This window comes from Phalacrocorax carbo, chromosome 5 (genome assembly GCF_963921805.1).
Source record: "Phalacrocorax carbo chromosome 5, bPhaCar2.1, whole genome shotgun sequence".
Classification (NCBI taxonomy): Eukaryota; Metazoa; Chordata; class Aves; order Suliformes; family Phalacrocoracidae; genus Phalacrocorax; species Phalacrocorax carbo.
In genome coordinates this window covers 65256688-65284166 of record NC_087517.1, presented here as the reverse complement: position 1 = coordinate 65284166, position 27479 = coordinate 65256688, and the positions used below count along the sequence as shown (strand labels likewise).

Here is a 27479-nt window from a genome sequence, read left to right as displayed (position 1 = left end):
GAAAACTGGAAAAGTTGTGTCTTCTGCAAAACAAAGCAGCAAAATGAGTTCTGTTAAGAGAAACGTGTTGCTAGAAATGGGCCTGATCCAGTCTCCAAATATGTTCACAGTTGCAGTAATTTAAGATAACGATCTAAATCCAAACTCTCTGAATTTATCAGTTGTCATTAATTTTTACTTTTTACTTTTTATAACCGGCTTGGGATCTGAATGTTACTGAATCTTTCTCCTCACTTTAGGTTTTATATAAACAATACTGGATTAAAGAAAGAATGAGGAAGTCGGGCATATCGTACGTAACTTTTAATATGCTGACATAGTCAACCTGTGATGCTTTTTTTTCTTATTGTTTTCTTTATGTATGTTTATTCTAGGCTGGTATGTGGTGAAGAGTGACTCAGAAATGTTTTAGCACTGTGTGACCGTTTGAGTGGAATGCTATGATGGTGTTATCTGTTTCCACTTTAAATTTTCAAGGAATCAAGTGCAAATACTATTTCATAGCTTATACTCCAGATAAGCGTTGAGGATACAGCATATACAGGAGGTGTTTATGTGGGGGCAACTAGTGGTGTTTTCTTGAAAATCCTGCAGTGGACAAGTGGAAGGTTTTCTGTGAAAAGGATCAAGTTCTACCGGCTCTGATGTCCCTTTTGGGGAAGCACGTCATTTGTGTGGCGTGAGGTGGGGCGGTCGGTGAGGGGAGGGAGGACAGAGTGATGCTGTGGCTTTGGTTTGCCTTGGAATCTAGCATTCTCTGCAGTGTGTATCAACAAGCTTCCCGCTCATATTTATTGCTGTGCCTGGGTGGACATGCCCCTAACAGACTGACCACGAGACCTGAAAAGAAGCATCGCAAATCTGTGTCCAAATTTGGGTCTTATGCAGTATTAGCCAAATGACAAGTGATACACTAGGGTCAACAGTATGCTTCACGCCAGCATGCGCGCATTATGGTGCTGAGAAGCCTTCTGATAGTTTTTTTAAAAAGAAAGGTTATTTGAATAGATATAGAATATTTGAAAACAGCAAGACCTTAAATATGTAAGCTGTGATTCTGTTAATGTGTATCTATTACAGTGGTATGAAAGTCATGCCACTCGAGTGCTGCCCTTGGCCTCACCATGGGGCTTGGGAAGGTGCGTGCTCGCTCTCTTATTTATTAGCAGTTTCATTCATCTGTTAGGAAAAGTAAGAGCTGTTTACCTGAGTGCCTCAACGCCTAATGGAAGATGCTCCGTGACTCAGTTCTTCGCGAAGCGCACCTGCAGCGTGGTGCCAGGATGCTGGCGCTGGGCGCTGGCCCGCTGTTCCTGGGAAGCAAAGCCCCCAGGGGTAAGCCCGAGTGTGAACAGATTCAGAGCTGTGGCCGTATGGAGGCAAGGTGGTTCAGGGCACTCCAGGAGTGGGAGAGGAAACCAAGCTGTCATTCAGCTACAGCCTGTATTTATTAAGCAGCAGTTTCAGTTCTGAAGAGTGTGTCTCAGTAGTAGCTGTGGTACCAAATCTGTAGGACCGTGTTCATTGCATAGCTGTGCTGGAAATGAGTTCTACTGAATAAACTGAAGGAGAGATTGAGCAGCGTATTCAGAAGGGGCCTGGCTGGCCACAGCCAAATTCTGCAGAGAGGCAGCGCAGGCAGTCCCCTAGCTCCTTACTGAAAATCCTCTTTGCAATATTTTTGTAGGGAAATAAACACACAATTCATTTTGTCACAGTGACTCATAAAACATTCAGAAGAGGTGCTCACATAATAATCTTGGTTTCTCTGGGGTCTGGGTTTTGTTTGGATTTCTTTATTGGTCTGCTCTCACCTTCCCTTCCATACCATTTAACAGCAGCCATTCGTCATTTCTTCTTCTTGACAATGTCAAACTTTTGTTATACTCATGATTGTATCAACACACCACCAGTCTTTCCTGTCTGTCTTGACCATCAAATATCACCCTACTAATCTTCTGAAAGGTTAAGAACTGTGTGAAGTACACGCCTAGAGATTTTAGTTCTCCACCAGTATGGGTACGGGCAGTGCAAGGGCAGTAAACGTAAGGTAACTGGAATAAGAATTGAAAGAAACTTCTGGAAGCGTGCTATGGGCAGAACTGCAAACTGTATTGCAGAGCACTGAATAACAAATCCCTAAATGAGTGGGTCTGTACCAAAATGCTGGACCAAAAAAGGAAGTACACCATTTATTATGGGGCTTAAAATTCAAGATGGCAATTTGAGCTATAAAATGGAAAGCTACATGCTCCGGAAAAAGCAAGGGGATGCAACAGAATGTTTTCTGTAGGAAACCAGAGGCGTGTGTGTGACCCTCTCAACTGTAAATTATCCAGAACTCTTGAACAGCAGGATTAGGCACAAAGAAACTCTGCCTGATCAAAGCAATGTTACAACATGAATGTTCTCATCTCGATGTTCAAATGGTTAGATTAGTCATCTATTGTATGTCTTGTTTTTCTACAGAATTAATTGATAAAAGTCAAGGCTTAGCATTTTCAGAGCTGGGAGATGAGTCAGTAAGAAGTGCCTAGCACCTGGGACTGGAGGGGCACGCTTGCATGGAGAGCAACCGGAGACGGGTGGCATTAGCATTGCTATAGAGTAAAACAAAGGCAAGCCAGGAAGGATCCGGGCTTTTTGTAGGATGAATACTTGAATTTCAAAATCCTGATTTTTTTTTCACTGTCATTTAGACTAGAAATTTAGACCACAAGAGAAGTTTTGCGAATCCTTTTTTTCCCAATGTGCTTTTTTTAAATATCCTTAAAGCTTTTGTCACTATTTTCTCAGTAGCCTTATAACACAGTAAAATTACCATGAATTCTATTGTACTGTGTGAAAGAGAGTATTGCAGCATTTTTTAAGAGCTCGGGTGAGTCTGGAAAAGGTGCTTTAATCAGTGGGTATCGTTAGCGATGGGGCCTCATCTGCTTCACCTAGATGGATGATTTTTCTTGATCATTGCGTTATCAAAATGCTTCCTGTATATAAGTAACATTTATTATTATTACTCATATTATACCAGAGCCTATTATTCATGCTATACCAGAGCCTGAAAACTCGTAAGTTAGAGACAGAACTTGATTTCAAGAATAAGCAAGTTATCCCAAATCCTAGGGGACAGACAGAATAAAATAAATAGCGTTAGGAGATTAGTGTATATTCAACTGGGGACACCATTTGTCCACAGTCTAGTATTACTTCTCAACCACAGCTGCCGCATTTTATTTCCAAAACTTCAATGGATACTTATACAAGTTAAAATACTTCCCAGTCCAAAGAAGTTGCAAGTACTTCAATAGTTCACCTCTCCTCATTCTTTTCATCAATGATGGCATGGGGGAAAAAAAAAAAAGCTACTAATTCAATTGCTTGGTTTCAGTTTCTCTGACTCAGGTATTTTAAGTCCGTGGGATTTAAAATTCATTATTTTATTCCTGATAACTGGGCCACTTCTTTAATTTCTATTACCTTTGAGTGTAATGAAGTGAATTATTTCATTTATGCAATTGCAGACATACCACGTTTGGCACAGGGCTAGTGGATATCTCGGGTGGGCTTCCTACAGCAGCCTGGCACACAGAGGAACACCTGACACCCAGTTTGGCAGAAGGCGTTGTATTTCTCCTACCTCTTTGGTCACACAAGAAAAATGATGCCTGTTTTGCGCATAGCACGGGCGTACGTTGCTCCTGAGTCCTTGCATGTCGGGAAGGGATTTCTCGTGCAAGGCGGTGTCTTCCGTAACATTTCCAAGTCTCGCGCTGCACTGGTTGTGATAGCACTTCCAGTGACAGTGAGAAAAGGTGGTTTCACCCTCAGATTACTCAAGTGCAAACCCCACTGCTGCTTAAATAGGAAAGCTGTGTGCTGTTCTTGTTTGGAGCACCCAAAACGTAAATGAAATCCGTGGTGAAGAACACATCCTTGCTTGGAAGAATAAAAGAACATACTACCCAAAAATAATACTCAGGGGCAAGTTCCTTTCATTCAGCCATCTGTTATTTGTGGGTAGTGGTATGGTGAACTCCTGCGAACTTCCAGTTATTGTGCTTTAATATAGTATATGGTTAAATCATACATATATATATGAAATGATAGCTGTGTATGACATGTATGTATGTATAAACCCAATTAGATGTTAAACATGATACAGAACTATAGCAGAAGGTAGGAATGTGAGACCATCCTATTCAGTTTGAGTCAGAAATCCTCCTTCGGAACCGTCGGCTTGCCAGAGGAAGCAAATTTTCTCACTCCCTCTTTGAAATCACTGTTTTCTAGGGAGCAATTGCACAACGCCACCTTTTGTCAGGAATCCCACCAAAATGAAGTGTCTTACCCTCAGTGGCAAACTACAGTGTTTGGGAAACTTGGAGTTATAAAGTGGTTGTAATTATTTTTATAGGACCTACCAAAACTACTAAGGACCTGGAGAATCTAATTATGAGCTCACACGTAGATCAGAAATAATTGTTTAAAGAAATATTTTAGTAGTGAAGCTGCTCCAGTATAAAGCTGGTGTAGCTGGGAAAGAAGTGAGGTTGTCTTGATTAGAACTGAATAAAAGGAGAACATAATTTAACTCTCCATTAATAGATACCATTGTGTATGCACATCCTTGTTTCTTCAAGGAAAGATTTTCAACCATATATATATGTTTTGCATAAAATTAAAAGCAAAATGACGATCTAAAAGTGTCTCGTATTGACACGTACCTATCTCTGTACAGATATAGCAGGCAGCAGAAAAAGGATTCTTACATAAACATTGTAAAATAGTGTTCAGTTTTGACCATGATTATCCTGAAGTTACGTAGAGTTTTCAGATTCTGTGCAGAAAACAGCCAGAAAGTGGCTCATGACAGTTATCACGTTACCTATTGCTGATTTTCTCGAGATCTGCACGGCCTTTCTTCTTTCTTTTCCATAATTAAAATGCAGTTGATGATTTCCACAGCTACAGTCTTTCTGGAGTTTTGGAAAAGACGGAGAGCTGTATTAACCTATGACTGGGACCTCATAGACTGGGAAGATGAAGAGGTAAGACTAAACAGAAGTAAACCTGTAAATCTTGCTGTCACTGTGATTTAAGTGTAAATATCGATGCATGTTGTATGCCAGTGATCGGAATTTGTCATCCAGATTATAGATGTATTTATAACACCAGTTGCGGAATAAGCAAGTATACTTGAGACTATACAAGGATACTTTGCCTTCTGCAACTAGCACTGGAATTCCAGATCTAATTTACATTTATTAAAAGTATCCTGTGAACAATGGAGTGGAAATACTGCCCGTACAGAGGACAGGAGCTACTGCTGATGTCAGAACAGATGCCTTTCAGTTCTGTGGTTTCTTGTACTGGAAATTCCTAATTCTGCCTAAAATCGGGACCAAGACAAGCAAAGGGACAGAAACTAGATTTTATATCCTGCTGAGAGGCATAGCTTGTCCTTTAACATTCTGCTATCAGCATCGGCAATAATGAAATGATTTTATTACTTTACTTCATAAATCACTAGTGAACATAGCTGTAATTTAACTATATTGGCAATTTAACTGCAGTCTAAGTCAACAGAGACTTTATCATTGCTTGTTTTATAGCTTTCCCTAGATGCGTAGATACAAGCTGGTGGCTGCTAAAAAATGGTTTCATATGACAAAAAGCACCATCATAACTGGCATTAACTTATAGTTTTGATATCAATTTCTGCAGAGAAACTAGTGCTTAAGCCAGTATTACGACCCATGAGCCTTTTAATGACCTCCCATGGTGGGGAAAGCTTATGGTTTCTGTTCTTTGTTGGTCTCTGGCACTGTTTCCGAGGATTTTCAAAAGAGCCAATTATTTGGATATTTGAGTTGGAGCGCTATAAAAGAGAACTTTTATCAATATACATTTCCTACTTTATAGCACACGTGTCTGATTTTTGATACTTCAGTGAAATAAGTAGCACAACAAATGGAATCTACCCTGTCATTCCAGGAAGAGCTGCGCCCCCAGTTTGAAGCTAAATATTCCCAAGTGGAACGAGTAAATCCCATCACAGGAAAACCTGAACCTTTTCAGCCTTTCCCTGATAAGCTCAGCCGACTGATGGTGTCTGTCTCAGGAATATTCTTCATGGTAATGTTTAATAATATTGGAACTATTGTAGCCTTTAGTCTTATTCTGATAGAAGTAGTAGCGGAACCCATGAGTGCATTCATTATTATTTACATAATATAGGCAAAACTGATTGTCTCCGCCTTACTGCTTGTTTATGCATCTCTTTCTTTTGGAAGATGTAATATATTGTAAAAGAACAGTAAAGAAACGTTTTAATTAACGAATCTAGTATTTTCGTTCTCTCAAAGCCTGCTCACCAAAACAAATCGCAGTCTTTAAAACGCTCGTTAATTTATTAATTCAGTGGAAGTAATTTCAGGTATGGTTTATTTTGTTCTCATATCCCTATTCATAAATCCTTACCTGCAGATTTCGCTGGTCCTCACTGCAGTGTTTGCAGTTGTGGTGTATCGTCTGGTAGCCATGGAACAGTTTGCTTCGTTCAAGTGGTATTTCATCAAGAAGTATTGGCAGTTTGCAACATCTGGCACCGGAGTCTGTATCAATTTTATGATCATCATGTCACTCAACGTTGTAAGTCTTCTGTTCTTTTAAAGGAGGGATTAATTTAAGGTTCATTTAAGATTACTGAGTTTACTGTATATCAGATATATACATGTTCTTGCTTATTCATATAGCAGTGCCTGAAGCTAGTATTTCAGGGGATTTTTCCCCCTCTAATACTATATTTGTCAATGTTTTTCTCTAATGCCTACTTAATTTGTCACTACACATCTTTGCTTTTGTCTCCAAGGCACAGTGGTACAGACTACTGCTTTCTACATATGCATTTTTGGTTTTTACATTACCTTTTACAATAAATCTCTTCTCTAAAAGGAACTACATTATTTTCTTGGCTGAGAATTTTATTTCTGTGTTTTTTTAATTGACAACTTTAAATTCTTCCCTTTCTTATTTAAAATGCAGCTGTGATATCAGTCTTGCAGTCCCAGAATCAGTGATACACGATTTCAGTTTAAGCTTTTCCTGTCATGTAACAGCACAGGTTTAATCATTTGCTGTGGTAGCACAGTGTACATTGGTATAAAATCTATTCCTTCAACTGCAGTACAAGTTATCTTTTTCTTTTAACTCCTCTGCAGGCACAAACAGGTAAAAAGGAATAATAGTGCAGCAAACAATGGCTTTTAATTCTGTTCAGGAGATTGTGCACTCGCTGCAATAAGAAAGCATTTTTCAAAACAGACTGTCATGTATTTATTTCTGTTATTATGCATGATAATTCTAGGTCATACAAAGTACATTCAAGTGAACACACGCACAAAGCTGTTGAAAATAACTTGCTATGAATAGTAAATACTCAAGGAAATATTTTTCAGAGTTGGTAACTGCCTTGGGCTAAGTGTTATTTAAAATAAAGACTGGGGGTAGTCAATATCTAGACAGATAAGGAGTTTTCGGCAGGCGGCTGGCATCCTCACCAGTATGCACATTCGTGCAAAGGAAAGCTGTATTGTGTAAAGGCTCTTGCCTACTTTTAGATCACATAGCTTTGGTCCTAAAGCTAGAGGATAAGCCTCTAACTGTTCATTAAGAGAAATGTTGATGTCTGAAGGCTTCTCTTGATTTATCTTTATTGTATATTTAATGTATATACTTACATACATACATCTATATGGATAAAAAGAACAGGACTAAAGTAGTTCAGTGAAGTCTTTCTAGGAAACTACACCCACGTGTAGCTACGCCATCGCCCTCCCTTCTCTGCCAGACACCCTGGTGCTGCAGGGCAACAGAACACCTGTGCTTTCGGTGCCTGTTTTCATCCTGGATTGGACACCACGACAGACAGGGTGTGCTCTATTTATACCATCTCTTATTTCTGTTTTAGGTGTATGAAAAGGTTGCCTATCTCCTGACAGACTTAGGTATGTAGGTCTTTACTAGTGTTGTGGTTCTTGCTGGCTGTGGCATATACCTTTATATTTCCATAAAATAGGGGTTTGAAAACTTCATCTAGGCATAGGGCAATTCTGGCACTTCCCTAAGCAAGTGAGAAATATCAGAGAAAGGAATGGTGTGATTATGTCACTAAGGAAATAATAGAAAATAAATTAATTTATTCTTTTACGTCTTTTTCATGTTTTATACTACAAATTGAAAAAATGCCATCTTATAATGGAACAAAAGTCAAAACATACTCTTCCTTAAAATGCTAAACCAGATTTTTTTTTCATTTTTCATAAATGCTTCGTTGCTTTTTTACAATTTTTTAGTTTGAATTTTCATATGGCAAAAATAGGTTAAGATAAAATGACGTTGTCCAAGATAAAAATGTTAAATTGTAAATTTTAAAGTAGCTGTAATTCTGTCACATTAAAAATGTATACTGAAGCCTCTAGTTGTGATTCAGTCATGGAGGTAAACCTTTCTAGCTTATAGAAAACAAGAAAGCCAAGACAGCACTTAAGATCTCCTGCTATGTGAATGTTACCTTTTAGTGTTCCTTCCTACGTGCTCTCTTTTAGCCCATGGCAAAACACGCAGTTGGTCTTGCCATAGTTTAAAAGCGAGCTCGGTGCTTAAATTTAACTGCTCCCTCTTCTGGCTGAAGTATCCAAGAGCACGCATTAAACAAGATGCTCAAAACTTTCACAGCGTTTCAGATAACAGGCAGTCAAACAGGTTAGAAAGATTCAGAATGTATGGTCACCTTATTCAAATTATTAAAATATTTAAAAATATTTTTTCATATCCCACTGATTTATATTCCTACGTAACTTTTAAAATATATTATATTGTTACAGCCCAGGGAATGGGAAAGAAAGTAAAGATTTCATTTAAATACACATGCTGATTTTTTCCAAAATAGATTAAAGAATTTTTTTTTAAAAAGGCTTCTTGAATTAAGCATGACGGAGCATGAAGTGTTTGAGCTAGGTAGCTCACTCCACTTCCTAAGGTGTTTTACATCAAAGAGAGGAGGACACCCTAACTTCTGGAACAGGTCTCCATATGTAAAGCTAGTATCTTGTACATTTGTATCCAATTTTAACTGAAAAAATCCAGGTAATTTAGACATCCAACTCATGTATGTGCTTTAAAACTTTTATCAATGTACTGTATTCCAAGTTTGATACCTCCATCAAAGAGATTTGAAATTTTTACCAAAAAAATGATATCATTTTAATCGTTATCACTGAGTTCTAATTCAGACATAAGTAATGTTCTGTAAACTGTAAGGAGAAGCATCCAAGGCAGTGCAGACCCACACAGAACACCTGTAGCCCTACTACAAAAGAAAAGGAAAAAAAAAAATAAAGAGAAGGACCTCCATCCTTTCCTTGTTGAATTATAAACTGTTTCACGCTTCACAGGCATTATGACAGGGAGGTGTTGAGGATGAAGTAGTGGTCTTACAGAAGTATTTAGAAGGCAAGATGCTTGGTTGAGAAACCAACCGGCTGTTGGTTTTCTCTTTTCTCTCTGCTTTCCTTGGCAGCCCCTGTCTATTGCTCTGCTGATGCCAAGTGCTTTTGCTGTTTGTTTGGGTTTTTGTTGTTGTTGTTGTGGGTTTGGTTTTTTTTAAATCAAGATACCTGTAGCCTTAAAATTAAAGATTCACACTGAATTCAGACCTTTTCCGTGAAAACGGAACAGGTATCTTCCCATAGAGTTGTGACCTATTCTGCACCGAGGAGCTCGTATCTCCTCTTTGCATGTAGAACCAACATAGTCTGAGCTGGGGCAATGGTTTTGTGACCCGTAGACTGAACACTTTGGGTGGTGGGGTGGGAATTGATTGCAGCCTGATGGGGCACCATGACTTGAAACCATCACTTTTTTTTTGTTAGCGTTGACTGTCCTGTGAGCAAAGTTAGGCATAACTCAATTTCATTTCTCTTTATATGATGTATATTGTGTCTTTCTGCAGAGCACCCTAGAACAGAATCTGAATGGGAAAACAGCTTTGCCTTGAAAATGTTCCTCTTCCAGTTTGTCAACTTGAACAGCTCCATCTTTTACATTGCCTTTTTTCTTGGCAGGTAAGTTATCTTTGCTAACTGCTCTGAAAGGAGAACTTGCACAGAAGTCATAATCCTTGCTAATTTTATAGCTTTGAGGAAAATACACTGACATTTGGAACTGTAAGATTTAGTCATGAGTCAGTTTCTGAGGAAAATTAATAACACTAAGTTAATATTTTTAACCGTATGTGAGGGTTGGACCCTAGAAACCTTTACTCATTAAACTAGACAGTAAAAAGTCTACTTTTTAAGCGGGTTTATGTACGTGACTTTCCTGCTAAATGAGAATTCAGGACCTTTGAAAGTACAGCCACTTCCTAAATGTGGGCCTGTGTTTAGCCCTGCGCTAATAGGCTTTATTAATTTTTCCTTGTTTGTTCCCCTCTGGTTGCGTTTCCCAGGATCCATTTCTATAAATAGTAAATATTGTCTGGCAGGTCTTGTACAAGAGTAGGAGGCAGAAATTCTGGCTCCAATTTTTGTGTGTATCTTTAGCTCAGAGCATGAGATACTGGACAGGTCTAACTTTGCTTCATCTTCGCTTCAGTTTTGTTCTGATCAGACTTATCATTCCTGCAGAACCTACAAAGTGTTTCAGGGTACCTTCTATAGAGTTTTATAATAGAATTTCGGTTCAAGATTGTTTGGGAAAAAAAAACACACCCTTTATTAAAGGCTATTAGTAATATCTGCCCCTTGCATCCAGTGATATATTTGCCATACAGTTTCCAAACTTCTTTGTCTCTTGCTGTCTCCTGTGTCTAGTAGGACCAGGCATGGGGTTTATTTTCTCTCATTTATAACTTTCACTGAGGTCATTAAGAACTTTGATTCAATTCATTATACAAGAATCTGTTAGATCTGTACAAAGCATTTAGTTACGATGAGTTTGGAAGTTATGCTATGCTTGTATGTCCGAGGGTGCAACCCAGTGCACACTTCACGTGGGCAAGCAGGTCCCCGTGCTGCAGTAAATTCCTGTGTATTGCAATGGCTTGTCGTCTTAGAAGTAGATTAGAGAGTCTGAATATCTGACATCTAAAACCTCTGAAGCTCGGATTTTTGTTCTGGACATAATAAAAGCTTAGGATTGCTTGCAAAATGACGGTCTGTGTTTGCATTCTGAAACTTCCATATCCTACAGATATCAGATTTAAGCCTGTGTGATTTAATCTGTTTATATTTCATGAGTTTGCTGGGTGGATGTTGTGAAATAACTACTGATACAAGGTGTTCTTGGAATGTCCACTGAGAAACAGAAATCTTATTTTCCAGATTTGCAGGCCGCCCGGGAAAGTACAACAAGCTTTTTAACAGATGGAGACTGGAAGAGGTAAGCAATCCTATTTTGTGTTTCTGTGAAATTTCCATGAGTAAAAAGGAAGTAGCTGAAGGACATGAATTATATCCAGTTTGAAAGATTTATTATTCCATCTAAGTGCAGTGAAGAGAAAACTCTTATTTATAGCAAAGGATAGGAAACAGGAGGTGTGTTTTTCCTTCTGCATTCTCCACCGTGCTGAGCGACGCTGCCCGAGACACGCAGTTCTTTCTGCCTCTCTCTTTGGGAAAAGCAAACAGCGACAGCCCCTCACCTCACAGGCACTGCTGAGTCCTACGTGATTGGAATCTCTTGGGTATGTGGAATTTTTGGATGGAGGACATAAATATAATGCTGTCAGCTTTATTATCAACTTCTTAAGTGTCTGCCAGCACAGGAAGGACATGGACCTGTGGAGCGGGGCCAGAGGAGGCCACAGAAATGCTCCGAGGGCTGGATCCCCTCTCCTGTGAGAACAGGCTGGGAGAGCTGGGGTTGTTCAGCCTGGGGAGGAGAAGGCTGCGGGGAGACTTTATTGGGGCCTTCCAGTGCTTAAAGGGGGACTATGGGAAAGGTGGGGACAGCCTTTTTAGTAGGGCCTGTTGCAATAGGACGAGGGGTGATGGTTTTAAACTAAGAGAGGGTAGATTTAGACTAGATATAAGGAAGAAAGTTTTTACAGCAAGGGTGGTGAAACACTGGCCCAGGTTGCCCAGAGAGGTGGTCGATGCCCCATCCCTGGAAACGTTCCAGGCCAGGCTGGACGGGGCTCTGAGCAACCTGATCTAGCTGGGGATGTCCCTGCTCACTGCAGGGCAGTTGGGCTGGATGGGCTCTAAAGGTCCCTCCAACCCAAACCGTTCTGTGATTCTATGATGTAAAAGAAGATTCAAAAATTTAGCTTGAAAACGTGTTAGAGTGTTAGAGTTGCACCTCCCTGGATATCACTAGCGTGCTGAAGTTATCTCTTATCTGTGAAACATAGGTGTCTTCTGCTGAACCTTGGTAACCACAGAGTAAGATACCAGAACTTTGTAGTCCATGGCCTAAAAAAAGCTTCTGTAATTACTAAACATTTTAATGTGGCAATTTATATAGTTAAGATGCCAGTACCAGAGATTCAGCTACTAAGTTTCTGTTGGGACTTAGGATATTAAAAATGAAATTTTGCTCCATTCTTTTGAAATGAATACGTATCTATTGGTCTAAGTGAAATGGACTATATAATTTATCACATATCTAGCACACATACCCTTAGCTTAGGGAATACGATCTCGTTCTCCAAGAAATTAATGTGTCTAAAGGTTGTTCAACTACACTCGCTGTTAATATTTCTAATATTAATACTTCTTTGAAATATCTGTAGCTGGAGCTTAGTGTTTTTCACCAAACATCTGAATATTTTTCATGCTCTGAACAAATAAAAATAAAGGAATTCTCTGACTATAGCTATTGATCTTTTTCCATTTCATTTCAGTGTCATCCTAGTGGCTGCTTGATAGATCTGTGTTTGCAAATGGGAGTTATTATGGTTTTAAAACAAATGTGGAACAACTTCATGGAACTTGGCTATCCGTAAGTTCAGACATTAAAATATGTTTTACACATAGTGATTACATATTTGTGTCATTTGGTGATAGGGAAAAATATTTTTATGTTTGGAGAACGTTTTCTTTGTGCATCTCACATACTGTAACGTTATTCCCAAGGGAAGCATTAACTGCTGCTTCTCAGGGTATGTTGACCATCTAAATTGTTTATTGTGATTTCATTTTCCATAACACAAACAGCTGTTCAGCTACTGAAGAGGGTAATGGGCCAAGAGTCTTACATTTCTCTTGAAACTGGAAGAATATGTTTTCAGTAAAAGGTTGCTCATGAAATATTAATTTAATCAAAGTCTCAACCTGAGACATATTCTGACATATTCTGAAAATATGTCAGAAAGGTTTATGCTCACAACGTGCAAGCATTCTGCAGAGGAGGGGCAGTGCACTGTATCGCGAGACGGAGATTTCGGAGAAGCAGCAACCTGCTCGCAGTATCAGGCCTCCTGTCTTCTCAGCCCAGCAGCAACTTAACTGTCTAGAATTTATTTAGAACATGCTTGTATTCCTTTGTGGAAAGCAGTGTTTTCTTTTGACAAAACCATTGTTTGCAACTGAGCCAACAGTTGTTCTTTCAGTAACAGGAGAGATCAAGAGCTAGACACTAGATTAGCGTGAGAAGAAATAGCAACCCATTAATAAAAATACTTTATAATTTTATATTTTATAAGGAAATTATCTCCCATCTTCAGTCTCTTTTCAGTAATATCTTGAAATGAACAATAGTCTTTAATTGCCACCTCTGTCGGTACTGGATAATATTTTTCATTTGTATAATAATTTAATTTGTGAGACTATTGCCTACTTAATATTTACACTTCCTTTGTGAAAAGTCCTCTGCACAGCTTTATAAAAAATAGTCTTAAATGTTTGCAGCTTCAGCAACACCTTTTTAGACAGTGTTTCTTGCTTCAAGAAAAAAATATTCTGTAGAGCATCTAGATCTTGAGGTTTGTTCAAAAATAGTAGACGTATTCTGCTATTCAGTATATTCTAGTATCATAGAGTTCTTACTGAGCTCCACTTATTTGGTTTGTCTTTTAAAGGATTAAAAATAAAGCACTGTGTACTTTTTTCATGCTCTTGCTATACATGACTTTTTTTTCCTGTTCTTTTTTCACTTAGGCACGCAGGTAAATCCTACTAAAAAAGTCTTTGCAAGCACGCTGTGTATGTGCCAGCAAGTATTTTGAAGTACTGAGCAAGTACAATCAATAACGCTCTGTTTATCTAATAAAGTTTGTTACAGAATTGGTGGTCACGACGCAAAATGAAGAGAGGAGGGCAATTAATGGAGCACAAAATTTCTCTACCTCAGTGGGAAAAAGATTGGAACCTGCAGCCTATGAACCTCCATGGTTTAATGGATGAATATTTAGAGATGGGTGAGGAAATTTAGGGAGGTGTCAGTTTTCTTAAGAAACTGGAACTGTGTTGTACATGTAAAGGTCTTTTGCATTTCTGATTCCTAACCATAGAAATGCCTGTCTAGTTTTACAGTTTGGCTTTACCACCATCTTCGTTGCTGCCTTCCCACTGGCACCTCTCCTGGCGTTGCTTAACAATATCATAGAAATAAGGTTAGATGCCTACAAGTTTGTCACTCAGTGGCGAAGACCTATGCCTGCAAGAGCAACAGATATAGGTGAGGGAACCTAATGACTGTCACTGTCAGATACCATCTTGCTGTGTTTCCTTCTTCAATGCAGCTTAACCAACCCTTGAAATATTTCATGCATCAAGAGTGAAACTGATAATGTAACTTACAGATCTCAATGACAACTCTCCTGTTAAGCAACAAAAGGGTACTCAGTTGCTTAGTTAAGACAACTCCTCAGATTTGCTTTCCATTCCCAATAAGAGATCGTAAGAGTTGGAATTTTGAAAACAGGTGAAACAGTATTTTAGGCTTCTGATTTGTTGAGCTCTAGGTCTAAAATGCTATCCAAAATCAATCAAATTTAGAAATTAAATGTGAGGTGTAAATTCACTTTCGGTATAAAACTGAATTAAATAAAAATAAGAAATCCCTTCCAAAATCTTCTTTTTGGCCTTTATAACCAGAGATTATGGTTGTCCGTTTGTTGCTTAGCTAATTCTTCTCAGCAGAGTGTGCCCTACTGTAAGACTTCATGCGGGTGGAGCCGGTGGCGGCAGGAATGTGGGGATGTGGCTCAATCTTGACTAGCTTTTCTGACTGAATAATTCTTTCTCAATAAGAAAGGAAAACTGTATGATGAATAATGGCTTTAATATCACTACTGTGACTTTATATGATTTAATATGACTGTAAAAAGCTAATGACTTTGTTGTCATTTCTCTTGTTCCTAGGTATCTGGTATGGGATTCTGGAAGGAATTGGAGTTCTGGCTGTCATCACCAATGCCTTTGTTATTGCCATTACTTCCGATTATATTCCACGTTTTGTCTATGCATACAAATATGGTCCCTGTACAGATCAAGGGTACAGACAAGAAAAGTAATTAAGATATTCTTTATATATACATGTATATTTCAGTGGAAGGGGACTTTCGCTGCTGTCTTTCTGTGTTAATGTACTTAACATACATCAGTAACGTTTTACCTTTAATGTCTGTGCAGAGCTTCACAGGTGTTAAGTGCAAGTAACTCGGCCATTCCAGAGAGTTTGCAGACTAACCCTGCAGTTACATAGTGGAAAATCATGTCTTCCCTTCTGAATGCAAACAACAAAGTTCAATATACACCATAGCACTTTTCAGGCTTTCTCTAGATAAGCTTTTCTTCTTTTCTGCAAGAGCTCTGGACTGTCTTCTCCCACTACGGTCTGACACACATACATGCTCCCCAACCCTCTTTTATCTTAAGCTTCATTTACTCTCAAACTTCCCTGCATGTTTCTCTTCAGAAATGCTTGCAGCCGAGCTCCAGCAAGATGGGCCTTGACACTATTTAGCCTAACTCCATGTATAGTGTATCTTAGCTCAGGCAAGGTATCTTGCCTATCTTTGCACCACCAGGCCAGTTTCTTGCACTTCTCCCTAGACACTTACCAATGTCTCTGAACCGTGGGTCCACCGTCCTCTTTCTGCATTTCCTGCTGTCTGTCATGACCTTTTACAGCCTCTAAACAGATCACAGTGCTCATGGGCATCCTCTCTATCATTTGGAGCTCAGTGCGCTACAGGTGGTTCCGGGGGTGGTTTTGGAGGGGTGGGTTTTTTTGGCTTTTCTTTTTAATATGGGAATCAGGGTTACCTCAGGAAAAGGAAGCATCACTTTGCTAATACTACAGCATGTCTCACAAGCAGAACTTATCTTCTTTATTGCACAGGAGGAAGGATAAGAGTGAAAGCATCGAGGCTTGGCCAGCTGGCCAGTGCCATTGCATTCACAGCCTGTGCCTCAGCTCAAACCGCAGGGGTCTGTCCTTCCTTCCCTCGTTGCTCCATCTCTAATGATTCAAAATAGAGATTTACTCTTCCTGTGCTGTCACAGGAAGAAAGAATTAAAGGGCAAAAAGAATGAGGCAGGATGAAAAGAGACAATAGCAGAAAAATGTTGCTGCTTAATGTGCACTACTCATTTAAGAGAACTGTGTAATTCTATTTCTTCATTTGCCAGCAGTGATTTGAGGTGTCACAGCAAAGCTGAAGGTTCAGGAGGTGTAATAGGATCCCTGATGCATCTCGTTTTAAATGTTCTTTGCCTTTCAGAAGGCCCTTTGTTAAATTACAGGACAGATTTCCAAGAAGATGGGGTGTCTTACGTGTCCATGGTTTTCCAGGAACAGACAAAAATTTCACTCCTACAGTGATAACTCAACGTATGCATGCGATTCCTGTCATTAATACTAATAAATGGTTGCCTTTAAGATGGCTGTTCGGTATATGCGCCCTGTACATTTTACTGTTGGTGGAAATTCTTTGATTCAACTCATAAAACCTGTCATTTTTGGTATATGCTGCATGACTGGTGGCAGATGCTGCAGGGACATTAAATTATTCTCCTCTGCCTCTCCAGCACTCTTTCTAAGGTCAGGAATTTTAGGAGACAGTGAAGAACACTCTAGCCACAATTTTCGGTTTGAATCTGCTGGTAAATAAGAAGCAAAATCATGAAAAGTGCTGAAAATAGATTTTTAAACAGTGTCATCCCTGAAACAAGCGTTGTTTCTTTCCATTAACACTTTGTTTCTCTGCGTAAAATTTTAGAATTGTTTTTGTCCTGATAAGCAAATAAAATAGCATGCTCACAATATGTGATAGCAGAATATATTTACATACAGGATCTATTGCTGTATAACCACTTCATGAAGAAAGTCCTGACCCCATGTCTTTGCCTTTCAGATGCTTAAAAGGGTATGTCAACAGCAGTTTATCAGTATTTGATCTGAGTGAACTTGGGATGGGATACTCAGGATACTGCAGGTATGTTTCAATGCTCTCTTTTCTTGTAATACAGGCATAGACATTAAGTTGAAAGTCAGTCCTTAAACTGCGGGCAGAATAGTTTCTTTTTTGCCTGCAAAAAAATTGGAGTTCAAGTTTGTTCAACTTGGAAGTCTCCCGTGCAAACACTGTGTGGAAGGGCACAATACAAACGCACCAGAAACCTGTGTTTTGAGGTTTTCCAGGGCTCTTGCAGGTCGTACCTTTCGTGCCTCTCTGAATTATTTCATTTCGAAGTTTCCCCAGCTGCCAAGAAGGGTAAAAATTCTCATTTCAGTTTTGTTAAGCATTCTGAGGTCTATTAATTAAAATACACAATTAAAATTTCTGTTGCGGCTCTAACCCAGATCGTGATCCCAAACAGTTACGCAAGATGAATGCAAGAAATTCAGCATAAAAATTAAATACGACAGCGCATGAATGCACTCCTCCTGGTTTCAGGTTTAGTTTTACAGTGAGAGTTAGCTTGAGTTGACTGAGTTGTTACAGAAACATGTTACATTTATGCGGACTTTGGAGAGTCTCAAATGCTTACAAGCAAAGACAAGAACCAATTTAGAATCAACAGACTTGGAGTTAATGCTCCAAGGTGTCAGCTTTGTAACAGCAAAAGAAATTGTTTGCTCTGGATTTTTGGAAGCAAAAAGTGCCATCTTAGAAGCATCCCTATTTAATTGCCTGTATTGTGGGCTATTATTCTTCTTTTCTGTTTAATTCCTCTTGAAGTAGGCTTTCACTTCAGCTTCTCTCCTTTTAGCCAGATGTGGGATAAACTAGAGAGTTTTTCACCATGTTCAGGATTTTGAGCACAGACTAACTTATCGGGTTTTTTCTTTGCTTTACAGGTATAGAGATTACAGAGCCCCACCATGGAGTTCAACTCCATATGAGTTCACTTTGCAGTTCTGGCATGTCCTGGCAGCACGGCTGGCCTTCATCATAGTATTTGAGGTTAGTCATGGAAAGGAGCAATTCCTTTCTACCTCTTTGAAGTCTGAGTTGAATTTTTTACAGTAGTCCCATAAATACATTGTCAGTATCATCAACTGCTTGTTCATTACAGTCAAGAGAGAGAAAAAAAAAATTGCCCTCCCCAAACTGTTGTTAATCAGCTGCTTCAAACTGAATTGACAGAGCATGCACAGATTTTACAGTCCCTCCAAAACTGTATTTCCCTATCAGTTATCTTATACATCATGTTGGCTCCCAACCAAATCTTTCATGTTTTATTGAAAAAGAAGAAATAAGACTTATGTGTACATTAAGCACAATTTTTGGAAGTTAAAATCTGCGTCAGGAAAATGATACATGGTTCTAGCTTAATATAAAAGCAGAAATGTGTGTACTGACTTTGAAGAACATATTACATACTGTCTAGGAACGCGGTTACTTCAGTTACGAGCTCTTAATGAAGACTGCTTGTAGGTACTCCTTGCTGTTGTTATTCAAACTATAGCTTATCCTGCAGTCACGTCTTTATTTGTGGCACTAGCTATATACCCTTTGTGTTATTTTTCAGAAGACTTCAGCATTTTCACATTTCTGATAGACCACTCATTTACCCTTGTGTGTGTGCGTGCGTATATATTAAAACAACAAAGGAGTTGCTTTTCAGTCATGCATTGAATCTCAGTTCCAGTTTTGTCACAGACTTTTTGGCCCTAAAATGCAGTCCTAGAAATGTATATTTATGCATCTTTGAAGCAATTATTTTTGTTCTTCTTTTCAGCACCTTGTTTTTGGAATAAAGTCTTTCATTGCCTACCTGATTCCAGACATGCCCAAAGACTTGTGTGACAGAATGAGGAGGGAGAAATACTTAGTCCAGGAAATGATGTATGAGGCTGAACTGGAGCATTTGCAGAGAGAGAGGAAAAAGAATGGGAAACAGTATCACCATGAATGGCCTTAGTCACTACCATGCTGCAGCAAAAAACACTGTTTGGAAATTGGAGAGAGCAGTTACAAAATGAAGTCGGAGACTGGCATCGGTGTGTGAGATTCACAGTGTATATATGTTCTTGCTGGGCAGTACAGTCGCAGGCTTTGGTGGGAGACGGAAAATAGATGCTTCTGATGAAGAAAATGAAAAGCCTTACCTGTAACTGGTCTGTGGTGAGCACCAAGGGGAACTGGCACTCAGGAATGCGCAGACAGATTAAGAATTTGGACACTCGGGTTTAAAAAAGGCAATGAATTTTCATGCTGTTCATTAAGATACTAACAGCATAATGAAAATAAAAAATTACCTGTGAACTTATACGGTAAGGGCATGACTAAAACCAACTTACATGATATCCGCTACTTCTACAGCTTCTGATTGCTCAGCTCCATCTGCAATGCCTCTGAAGAAAAGAGCAATTGTTGCCTTTGTGGCCATAACTTGATATAAAAGATCTTTCAGGCTTACTGTTTTGTCAGGTTTGTCCTAGTCTCTTGTTGAGATTGTGGATGTGGTCCTACCCTAAAAAAGGGGTCTATGGCTGCTTAATATATACTATGCAGTTTAAGGTTTGCACATCAATGTCATTAATTTATCCTTCTAGTTGAAAACCAAAAATTCTAAATTCAAAGAGAAAACAGCAGCACTAAGAGAACGCGTTGCATTGCCCACATTGCAGCTATATTTGAAAAAGTCACGGCTGTTGAGTTGTCTTTCCACTTCTGTGTGCAGAAAGGCCACCTCCACACGCTTCCAGGATGAAAGAACTGTCATTTTCATGCTCTGAGGTAGCATGCAGATGCCTAACTGTGTTCCTGTCCCCTTTGACCTGTCTGGGCAATGATTCCCTGACTTCACAGAATGCTAACTCGAAATGTTCTCATACGGTGACTTTGTCCTGAATATACAATTAACCCTATATAGTATGCAAGCTTATGCAGATATCTATCCGACATACAGTATAACATTGTGACTTGCTTGTTCAGGGAAAGAGAAGCAGAGCACTTTATAACAATGCTCTTCTTATTGTAATCGTAAATGTTCCAGTAATGTGCACTTCTTTTATTGGCCTTAGTCAAAGCATGGGAGTTAGATACAGGCAGACATGTATACAGATTGTATATAAATGCACACACACACAGTGGTTACTTTTAGATTTTTTTATTATTATTTGTATGCCTTCTTACAGCTTGGGGGTGGGGGCTTTTTGGATAAAATCACTATAAAAGGTAGATATTCATGTAAAAAAAACAAATTACAGTTTTTATGTGCATACAGCAGTGTTGCTTATGGTTATAGTCACATTTTGGTGATGAAATTGTCTACTAACATTTCATAATGTGGGAAAAGATAAACAAGTGTGCGGGTTCACTTGCAGATAAGGGAGTGGAGAAACAAAGTCAAAATTATTCTGTTTCTCTTGTACAATTTTAAATAATGCTTCTCTACATTGGATGAGAAAAATGCAAAAAACGAAGAGTCAACAAAGCACAGTGACTATAAAGGCTGCAAATTTTAACATTACTTTTAAGGCTAAAGCTTCAGCAAAATCACTGCTGACAGGTATGCAGAGACCTAAATTTTTACTACTTACAATATCATATTGAACCAAAAAGTGTGATTCCAGTATTCACTTGCATGTATTGGCACAATTGTTTTGTTTTATTATGCCATACAAAATTAATTTTAAGAGTGAAGAGCCCATCAGAGCAGATGAGTATGATCTATTGTATCCTGGGGGCCTAGCATCAGACCTTAAGTTATTTAGTCGTTTCACTGTATTCGTGAGATTTCTTGGTTAATTCCAGCTCTCTGTGACCAGGCAAGGCCACTGTAGGGGTGTCTACAGTATTGCACAAAGGAGGAGAGAAATTGGAAGGTATGGTCTGATCAGATGTATTGCCCATTAGTTCTGTCATAAAGGGCTGGTGGAACTCAGCTTCCCTTTTGGAAAGGCTGTTTTGTTCCTTCGTATTCTGGGTTCTGCATTAGTCCCCCAAGGAGTCCTTATCAGAAATAATTAATGCACTCTCCTCAGTGCTTATAGAATCACACCGTTTGATTTAATTTACTGTCTCTCTATTTCATTCTGTGGAATATCAGGCAGTGTTTGACAGCATTAACCATGTGTCACAGCTTCTGTTTCTGTGCCACGTAGTGATAGTACTTCAGTTCTTCAGGAGGTCACAGATGAGCTCTCTTTTTAATGTTCTGCCTAAAAACAAAATGCCTTGGCTGGCCCAGGGGATATGATACAGGATAAAATCAGGCAAAAATCAGAAACATTGATTGATTATTTTATACTTCCCTGTTGCTGCTGTGGATATTAGCACGTGTCAATACATACTTAGGCAAATTCCAATTGGACTTTAAAAACACATAGGGAAGAAAACCTTTTTGTATTTGAGATTTAGATGTGTTGTTACTGGTTTTCAGCACTGGTGAATAAGAGTATATCAAAGGCAAGTATGTAGATGTGACATTGTGCATTTTATGCACTGGAACAGCACAAGAAGTTTTGGAGGAACACTCTATGTGTTCCTTTGTTTTTGGAGGACATCAACAATGTCTAAAGGTTTTGCCACTATCTAGCCATTTGCTTCAGCTGAGAAAACGTTTTGCTAGACTTCGTTTAGTGTGCTGTTTGCATTGACTGCACGTTATTTTACTGAAGTATAAGGCACACACTGTCCTCAGGAATAATGTATTTTATGAATGATGAATGATCTTTTCATATTCTAAATATCGTCTTTCCAAACAAATGACCAGTATGAGTAGACTGTGCATGCAAGCTGCCTTTGTGAAATCTGACGAAGCTTTAGAACTTCAATTTGTGCAAAAATGCTTTAGATCATTGCGGATCGAATCTGTGACAACTTTGCTCTATGCATGCGCCCTTAGAGAGACTGCATGAGCAACTAGGTATTTTTAAATACAAAGGATTAGTCCAAAATGTCTTAATTATTCCTAAGCAAATTCCATGTCTTGATCCAGACAAAAGAAACTCCCATTTCAGTAATAGCAAAACCTCCACGGGGATTATGCTCATCTCATTTCTAATGACTTTTCATTCTAAATTTGTGCCTAATGTGTGAGATCTGGATTCCAGTGACTAAAAAGGGAAACAAGAGTTCTGCTTCTTAGCCATCCTAATGAGAGGTTCCTTCTCAGAGCTCCAAGGCTGCCTGCGTATAGAGAGGGGGATGCATGAAGAGCTCAGTATTCACAACGGAGCGCTAACAGGGCTGCCTGACGATCCAGCACAGGCTCTGTCACGCTGTAGTTCCGTTTCCTTTCCAGAGAGGCAGCGTAGGGATCGGGCGTTTGCAAACAAGGCAAACCACGTGATGACTATTTTCTTTATACATTTTTCCCTATCCTTTTTTGTTGAAGGACTTATAGCGAAAATTTAAGTGAACACTGAAGTTAATGTTGGCGATGACAAGGCTAAAATTTCCATAGTGATGATGGACAATAAATGGTTTTTAGTTAGATGTTTCTTTGGTAGTACATATCGTCATTACTACAAAACGCACATCAGCTGTTGCTATGCCCTTTTCCAACAGCAACCTGTCTTAAACTGTGTTCTGAGGATCAGTTAGGCTCAAATGTGTCCTGTTGAAAGCTCAAAAGAAAAATGTCTGGAGGGCCTAGTGAAAATAGACTAATAGGTGCGTACCTCAATGTATAAATTCATTAATCCCCTGAGGTTTCCTTCATAAAAAGTTCTGCAGAAGAAAAAATATCTTGGGAAACACAGCTTTAGGGTGAGTGTGAATATGCGGAAAGGCAAGAACTTGGGTGATATTTTATTCTTAATGTGCCATTAAGATGATCAGTCTAACGTAAGTAGTGCACACGTGGAGTTTCCTTGCTGTGGCTTCTCCCGCTGCGGACCCCACGTGGGAGTGGTCCAGAGAGTCTTTCTGGAGCCGAGTCCAGTGGCGTTACCTGTGAAGGCCTGTGTGGCAGCATGGGATTTCTTTGATCTTTTGCATTACACCACAGTTCATGCAGGGACAAATTAGTATATACATGTTTAGAAGCATCATATAATTTTGATTAACTGAAAATGATCCTTGTCCGTAAAATGAGAAGAAACAGCTCTTACATTGTTAACTTACAAGTGTCACAAATTTTCATTAAAACTATTATAAACCAGATTTTTTTTTACGTACACTGGGCAATGGTCATACCAGTAAGACTCATTTTATAGAAACAGCTAAATTTGAAGGCAATAAAATTAATGGAAAATCAAGCAACCACATTTTCTATTAAGTGTTGCATAGGGGAAAAGGGACAGAGATAAAAATAGCGGTATCAATAATCACTTGCGGTGCAATAGTACCTCCAGAAGGATTTTAGTTTTTTGTAACCCTCATAAACTACTAATTGCTTATTTGGGGGTAAAGGTTGAAACACATGTACAGCCAGCCTTTCATAGTAATAGTTATTTGGTGTTAAGGCTGACACTAGAATTCAAACAGAATTCCTCAATTGGGCGGACTTGTCATTTTGTTTGTTCTACTGCACACTTTGGCCGACTCAGATGCATGCAGTGACGCTTTTTGAAAGTGTTTAAGTGACTTGCAAATCTCAGTTCCTCTGGTGGAAAATTTAGCAGCTTTAAAAGATCCCTAAATCTTTCCATACTCAATCTCGTGCTCGCAAAGGCTGTGTTCTGCTGGGGTAAAATGCAACGAGCCAGCACGTTGAGGCTGGGGATGAGCAGAGGAAGCAAAGGGCTCCTCTTCACTTCAGCAAGTTTTTCACCAGAACCCCGACAGGTTCTGCAAAACAAGGAGTTGAAGCTGGAGCTTCAATGGTGACAGCCCTCCTGATCCTTTTCTTTTCTCCTCTGGCTCATTATTTACTTATCCTCATTAGTAAATGATGCCTTCTTGCTGAGAGTCCAATTTCCAGGGCAGTTCTGTAACTGCAGAAATTTTTGCAGGCTCTTTTTGCATGTCCCTGACAGAGAAGCCAAAGCAGAAGGTGCACAAATACTAGTCTGCCAGCTGCATTTTACAGGTTGGTATGCATTGACGGAACAGTGTGAGGAAGCACAGGGCCGCGTGTGCCGTTAGGCCATCCGTTTCTGGATCTGGTCCTTCAGCCGCTTTCCCAAGCACTACATTTTGCACTCCTGATGTCCTTCCCTACGCGCACACAGGCGTCCTAAATACCCTACACAACCCGAGCATTTTTTAATTTCTACAATAGACTCATATTGACAATTTTTGCCTAACGTTGACATTGGAACCACATTTCCCAGAAGTTTGTATTGGCATGATTTTGGCATAGTCACGACAGCACAACGTTACCGCAACAGCACAAAGTTCTAACGGCACAACAAGGAACTCTAGAGAAATCATTTTGCTATGCCATGTTATACAAGGACTTTTTAAATCCAGGACTGGGTTTTAGTCTTGAAATGTTAAGTGTGTATCCCCTCCTCAGTGCACTGGAAATTACCTTGGTTGGTTCTGTTGGCTCGTTCTAACTTTTTGCCATAACCTCGATGATGTTGTATGTTCTCTGTAGTTCGCATTCTTATTGCCGTGAGCTAGTTGTTAGGATGCTGCTGGGTGAGAAATTGGGATCAAACCCACTGCAGCCTAAAGCTAATGAGATTCTAAACACTGAGAACACAATGATTTTTCTGTTAAAAATGAAAATGAAAAAAAAAATCAGATCACCTTTTTATTTTGTGTTCTATCTAGATGACTCAGAGTTTTGTACTGAAAAATCTTCCAAACTGTTGGCTCTAATTTTTACCTGGAGTAGTATCACTGAAATTTCAGTTCTTTGAAATAATCTCATGTAAAATCTAACTGAATAACATAGTTCGGTCATTTTTTACTCTGATAGTCCTGGCTAACCTGCAATATCATGATCGTAAGAGGTTTCTTAAAATGTGTATATATTTGAAATCTATGTAATATTTAAATACAACTTGGTTTCTAAGTAAGGAATGAGAATAAAACTTCAACTATTTTTTCTATTCATAAATCCACACTTTGTAAGTAATATTTAAAATACAGGTTACAGTACCACAGAGCGTTGCAGAGAAATTGACTTTTATGCACTACAAGCTAGAAGTTCCTGTGGCCTCTCAGCTTTAGGTTTCTTTTGTGTTTTGAGGTTACTTTTACAAGCCGATATGTACCCCAGAACTAAAAAAAATTCACTGAGGAAAAAGTTGTTGAGCTGATTAACTGTTGTAAGACACTTTTGGCATAAATTTGTCTTTGAGATGCTGTTTACTTTATCAAGGTTTACATGTACAAATGCAACTACTTACTGTATCATACACATTTGAATATTGCATTTTTTCAGTAATAAACTTGGATATCTTTGAAAGAGACTTTGAGCTTCATTATTCCAAATATTCAAAGTTAATTGGAAAAAAAAAAATCATACACTTGAAAAGTGAGTGCTCATGTGCCTTCAACCCATAGTACTGTAAGGAAGTAATTTAAGGGTTAAATTTGGCTCGGAGACTTATCTAACTTTTAACAATTAAATACTCAACTTACTGTGGTCTCAAGGCACATATAGACTCACGTTTCAAATTTTCATTCATCTTTGGTCTACTGCTTTCACTAGTGACTAACAATTTCCTAAATTTAAGCTCTTGTTTTAGAATGTATGTGTTCCTGGTTTCTTAATCTCATTTTTTCAACTCGAGTGCACAGGTCAGCTCTTCTCTGGAAGGATGAATGGCTGAGGACGTAAAGCAAACAAGACAATAAGATGATAACTGTAAACACCACTGACCTCAATGTTTAATCAGAGTTGCTAGGCCACACCCTTAAATCTTGGTAGAAGACTGAATCATAAACTACCGATTAACGAGTCTAGGTGTCACACGGAAGTCCATGTGTTGGAATTAGTAAAACCTTGTGGAAGGCCTGGCTCCTTTACAAATACAGAAAACGCTTGGGCTCAATGAGCAGCTTTAGTTAAAACAAAACCAGTCCCGAAATACAAAGGGAAAGAGCAATTCTTCAGGATATTTCTTCAAAGGCATTTTGAGAGAATGCAATTCTAGCCAGCCTAACTCACTTTTTTGACACTAAATGGACAAACCAAGATTCTCTTTTCTGGCAAAGGACTTGGAAAGATACTAAGTCTGTAGTGAATCCCATTTAAAGGTGTTGCTAAACTTGTGAAAAATACAGAAAACTGCAAACTGTGCATCTTCCAGCACGCAGAGCACAAGAATACAGCAATGAGTAAGCGTCTCGAGAAATATCCAGAGCAGACTTGGTTGTTTTCACAGTTAGGTGTCTCTGAATCTGTTACCCACCAACTGCCAGTAGAGGGGGATTTTTCATCCAACATCTATGTAGCTTCACACTGGTGTTTTGCGTAACTTTCACGTAACCGCTTTCACCCCGGAATTCTTTTACATCCTTAAGCGTGATAGTTAAGCTCTCGTAATACAACCTAAGCAATAATGTGTGTGGCCGTGAGAGACAAATGATACAACAGCAGTATTTACTGAGTTTCCGTCTCTGCCTTGATATCAAGTATGGAAGCATGACCCGAAAGCGCACCACGTGGGACAACAGGCTGCCAGCCAGCCTCAGCTCTAAGCTTTTATGAGATTGTAAAAGTGGTATAAAAAGGGATTAACGCAAATATTGACTTAACTGTCAGTTTGTTCACAAACTGTCCCACGCAAGCGAGGCAGTGTCGTTTAAAGACTGCTATTTCTGTTCTCTGACAATCCTGGGACCGTCCCCAGAGGGAGGGCATGAACACAGATAGGGGAAGTAACTTCAGGGACCAAGCTGACCTAGACCTACGTCATGAAGATGGTCCTGATAAAACAAAAGCAACAGCTGGGTTCTTCAGAGCACTATGAGGCAAATACCAGCTGGGCCGTAACTGCTGGGTCATCTTTGGTATTTCATTCAGTCGGTTTCCTTCAGCTGTGACTTTGTTTAAAAACAAATACATTCATCTAAAAACCTATGTCCAGAGGTTTATCAAGGTGAGAGGTGGTCTATTGAGTTTGATTTACATCAGGCAAATTTTAGAGGAAATGTGTTTCACTGAAACAGA

At 39.1% G+C, this 27479-nt stretch overlaps 1 protein-coding gene across 2 annotated transcripts in view; it reads left to right on the top strand.

Annotated features, from left to right (window-relative positions):
* ANO3 (anoctamin 3) overlaps positions 1–25771 on the top strand; it is a 217544-nt gene extending 191773 nt beyond the window's left edge. For both annotated transcript variants that reach the window (XM_064452842.1, XM_064452843.1), the window contains exons 15-27: positions 4966–5048; positions 5995–6135; positions 6487–6651; positions 7970–8006; positions 10013–10124; positions 11382–11439; positions 12905–13002; positions 14274–14419; positions 14527–14679; positions 15366–15513; positions 17363–17443; positions 18310–18415; positions 19194–25771. In XM_064452842.1, coding sequence (XP_064308912.1) covers positions 4966–5048; positions 5995–6135; positions 6487–6651; positions 7970–8006; positions 10013–10124; positions 11382–11439; positions 12905–13002; positions 14274–14419; positions 14527–14679; positions 15366–15513; positions 17363–17443; positions 18310–18415; positions 19194–19376 — 1511 coding nt within the window. In that variant the 3' untranslated portion in view covers positions 19377–25771. The remainder of the gene's footprint in view (positions 1–4965; positions 5049–5994; positions 6136–6486; positions 6652–7969; positions 8007–10012; positions 10125–11381; positions 11440–12904; positions 13003–14273; positions 14420–14526; positions 14680–15365; positions 15514–17362; positions 17444–18309; positions 18416–19193) is intronic.
* The last annotated feature ends 1708 nt before the right edge of the window (positions 25772–27479 follow it).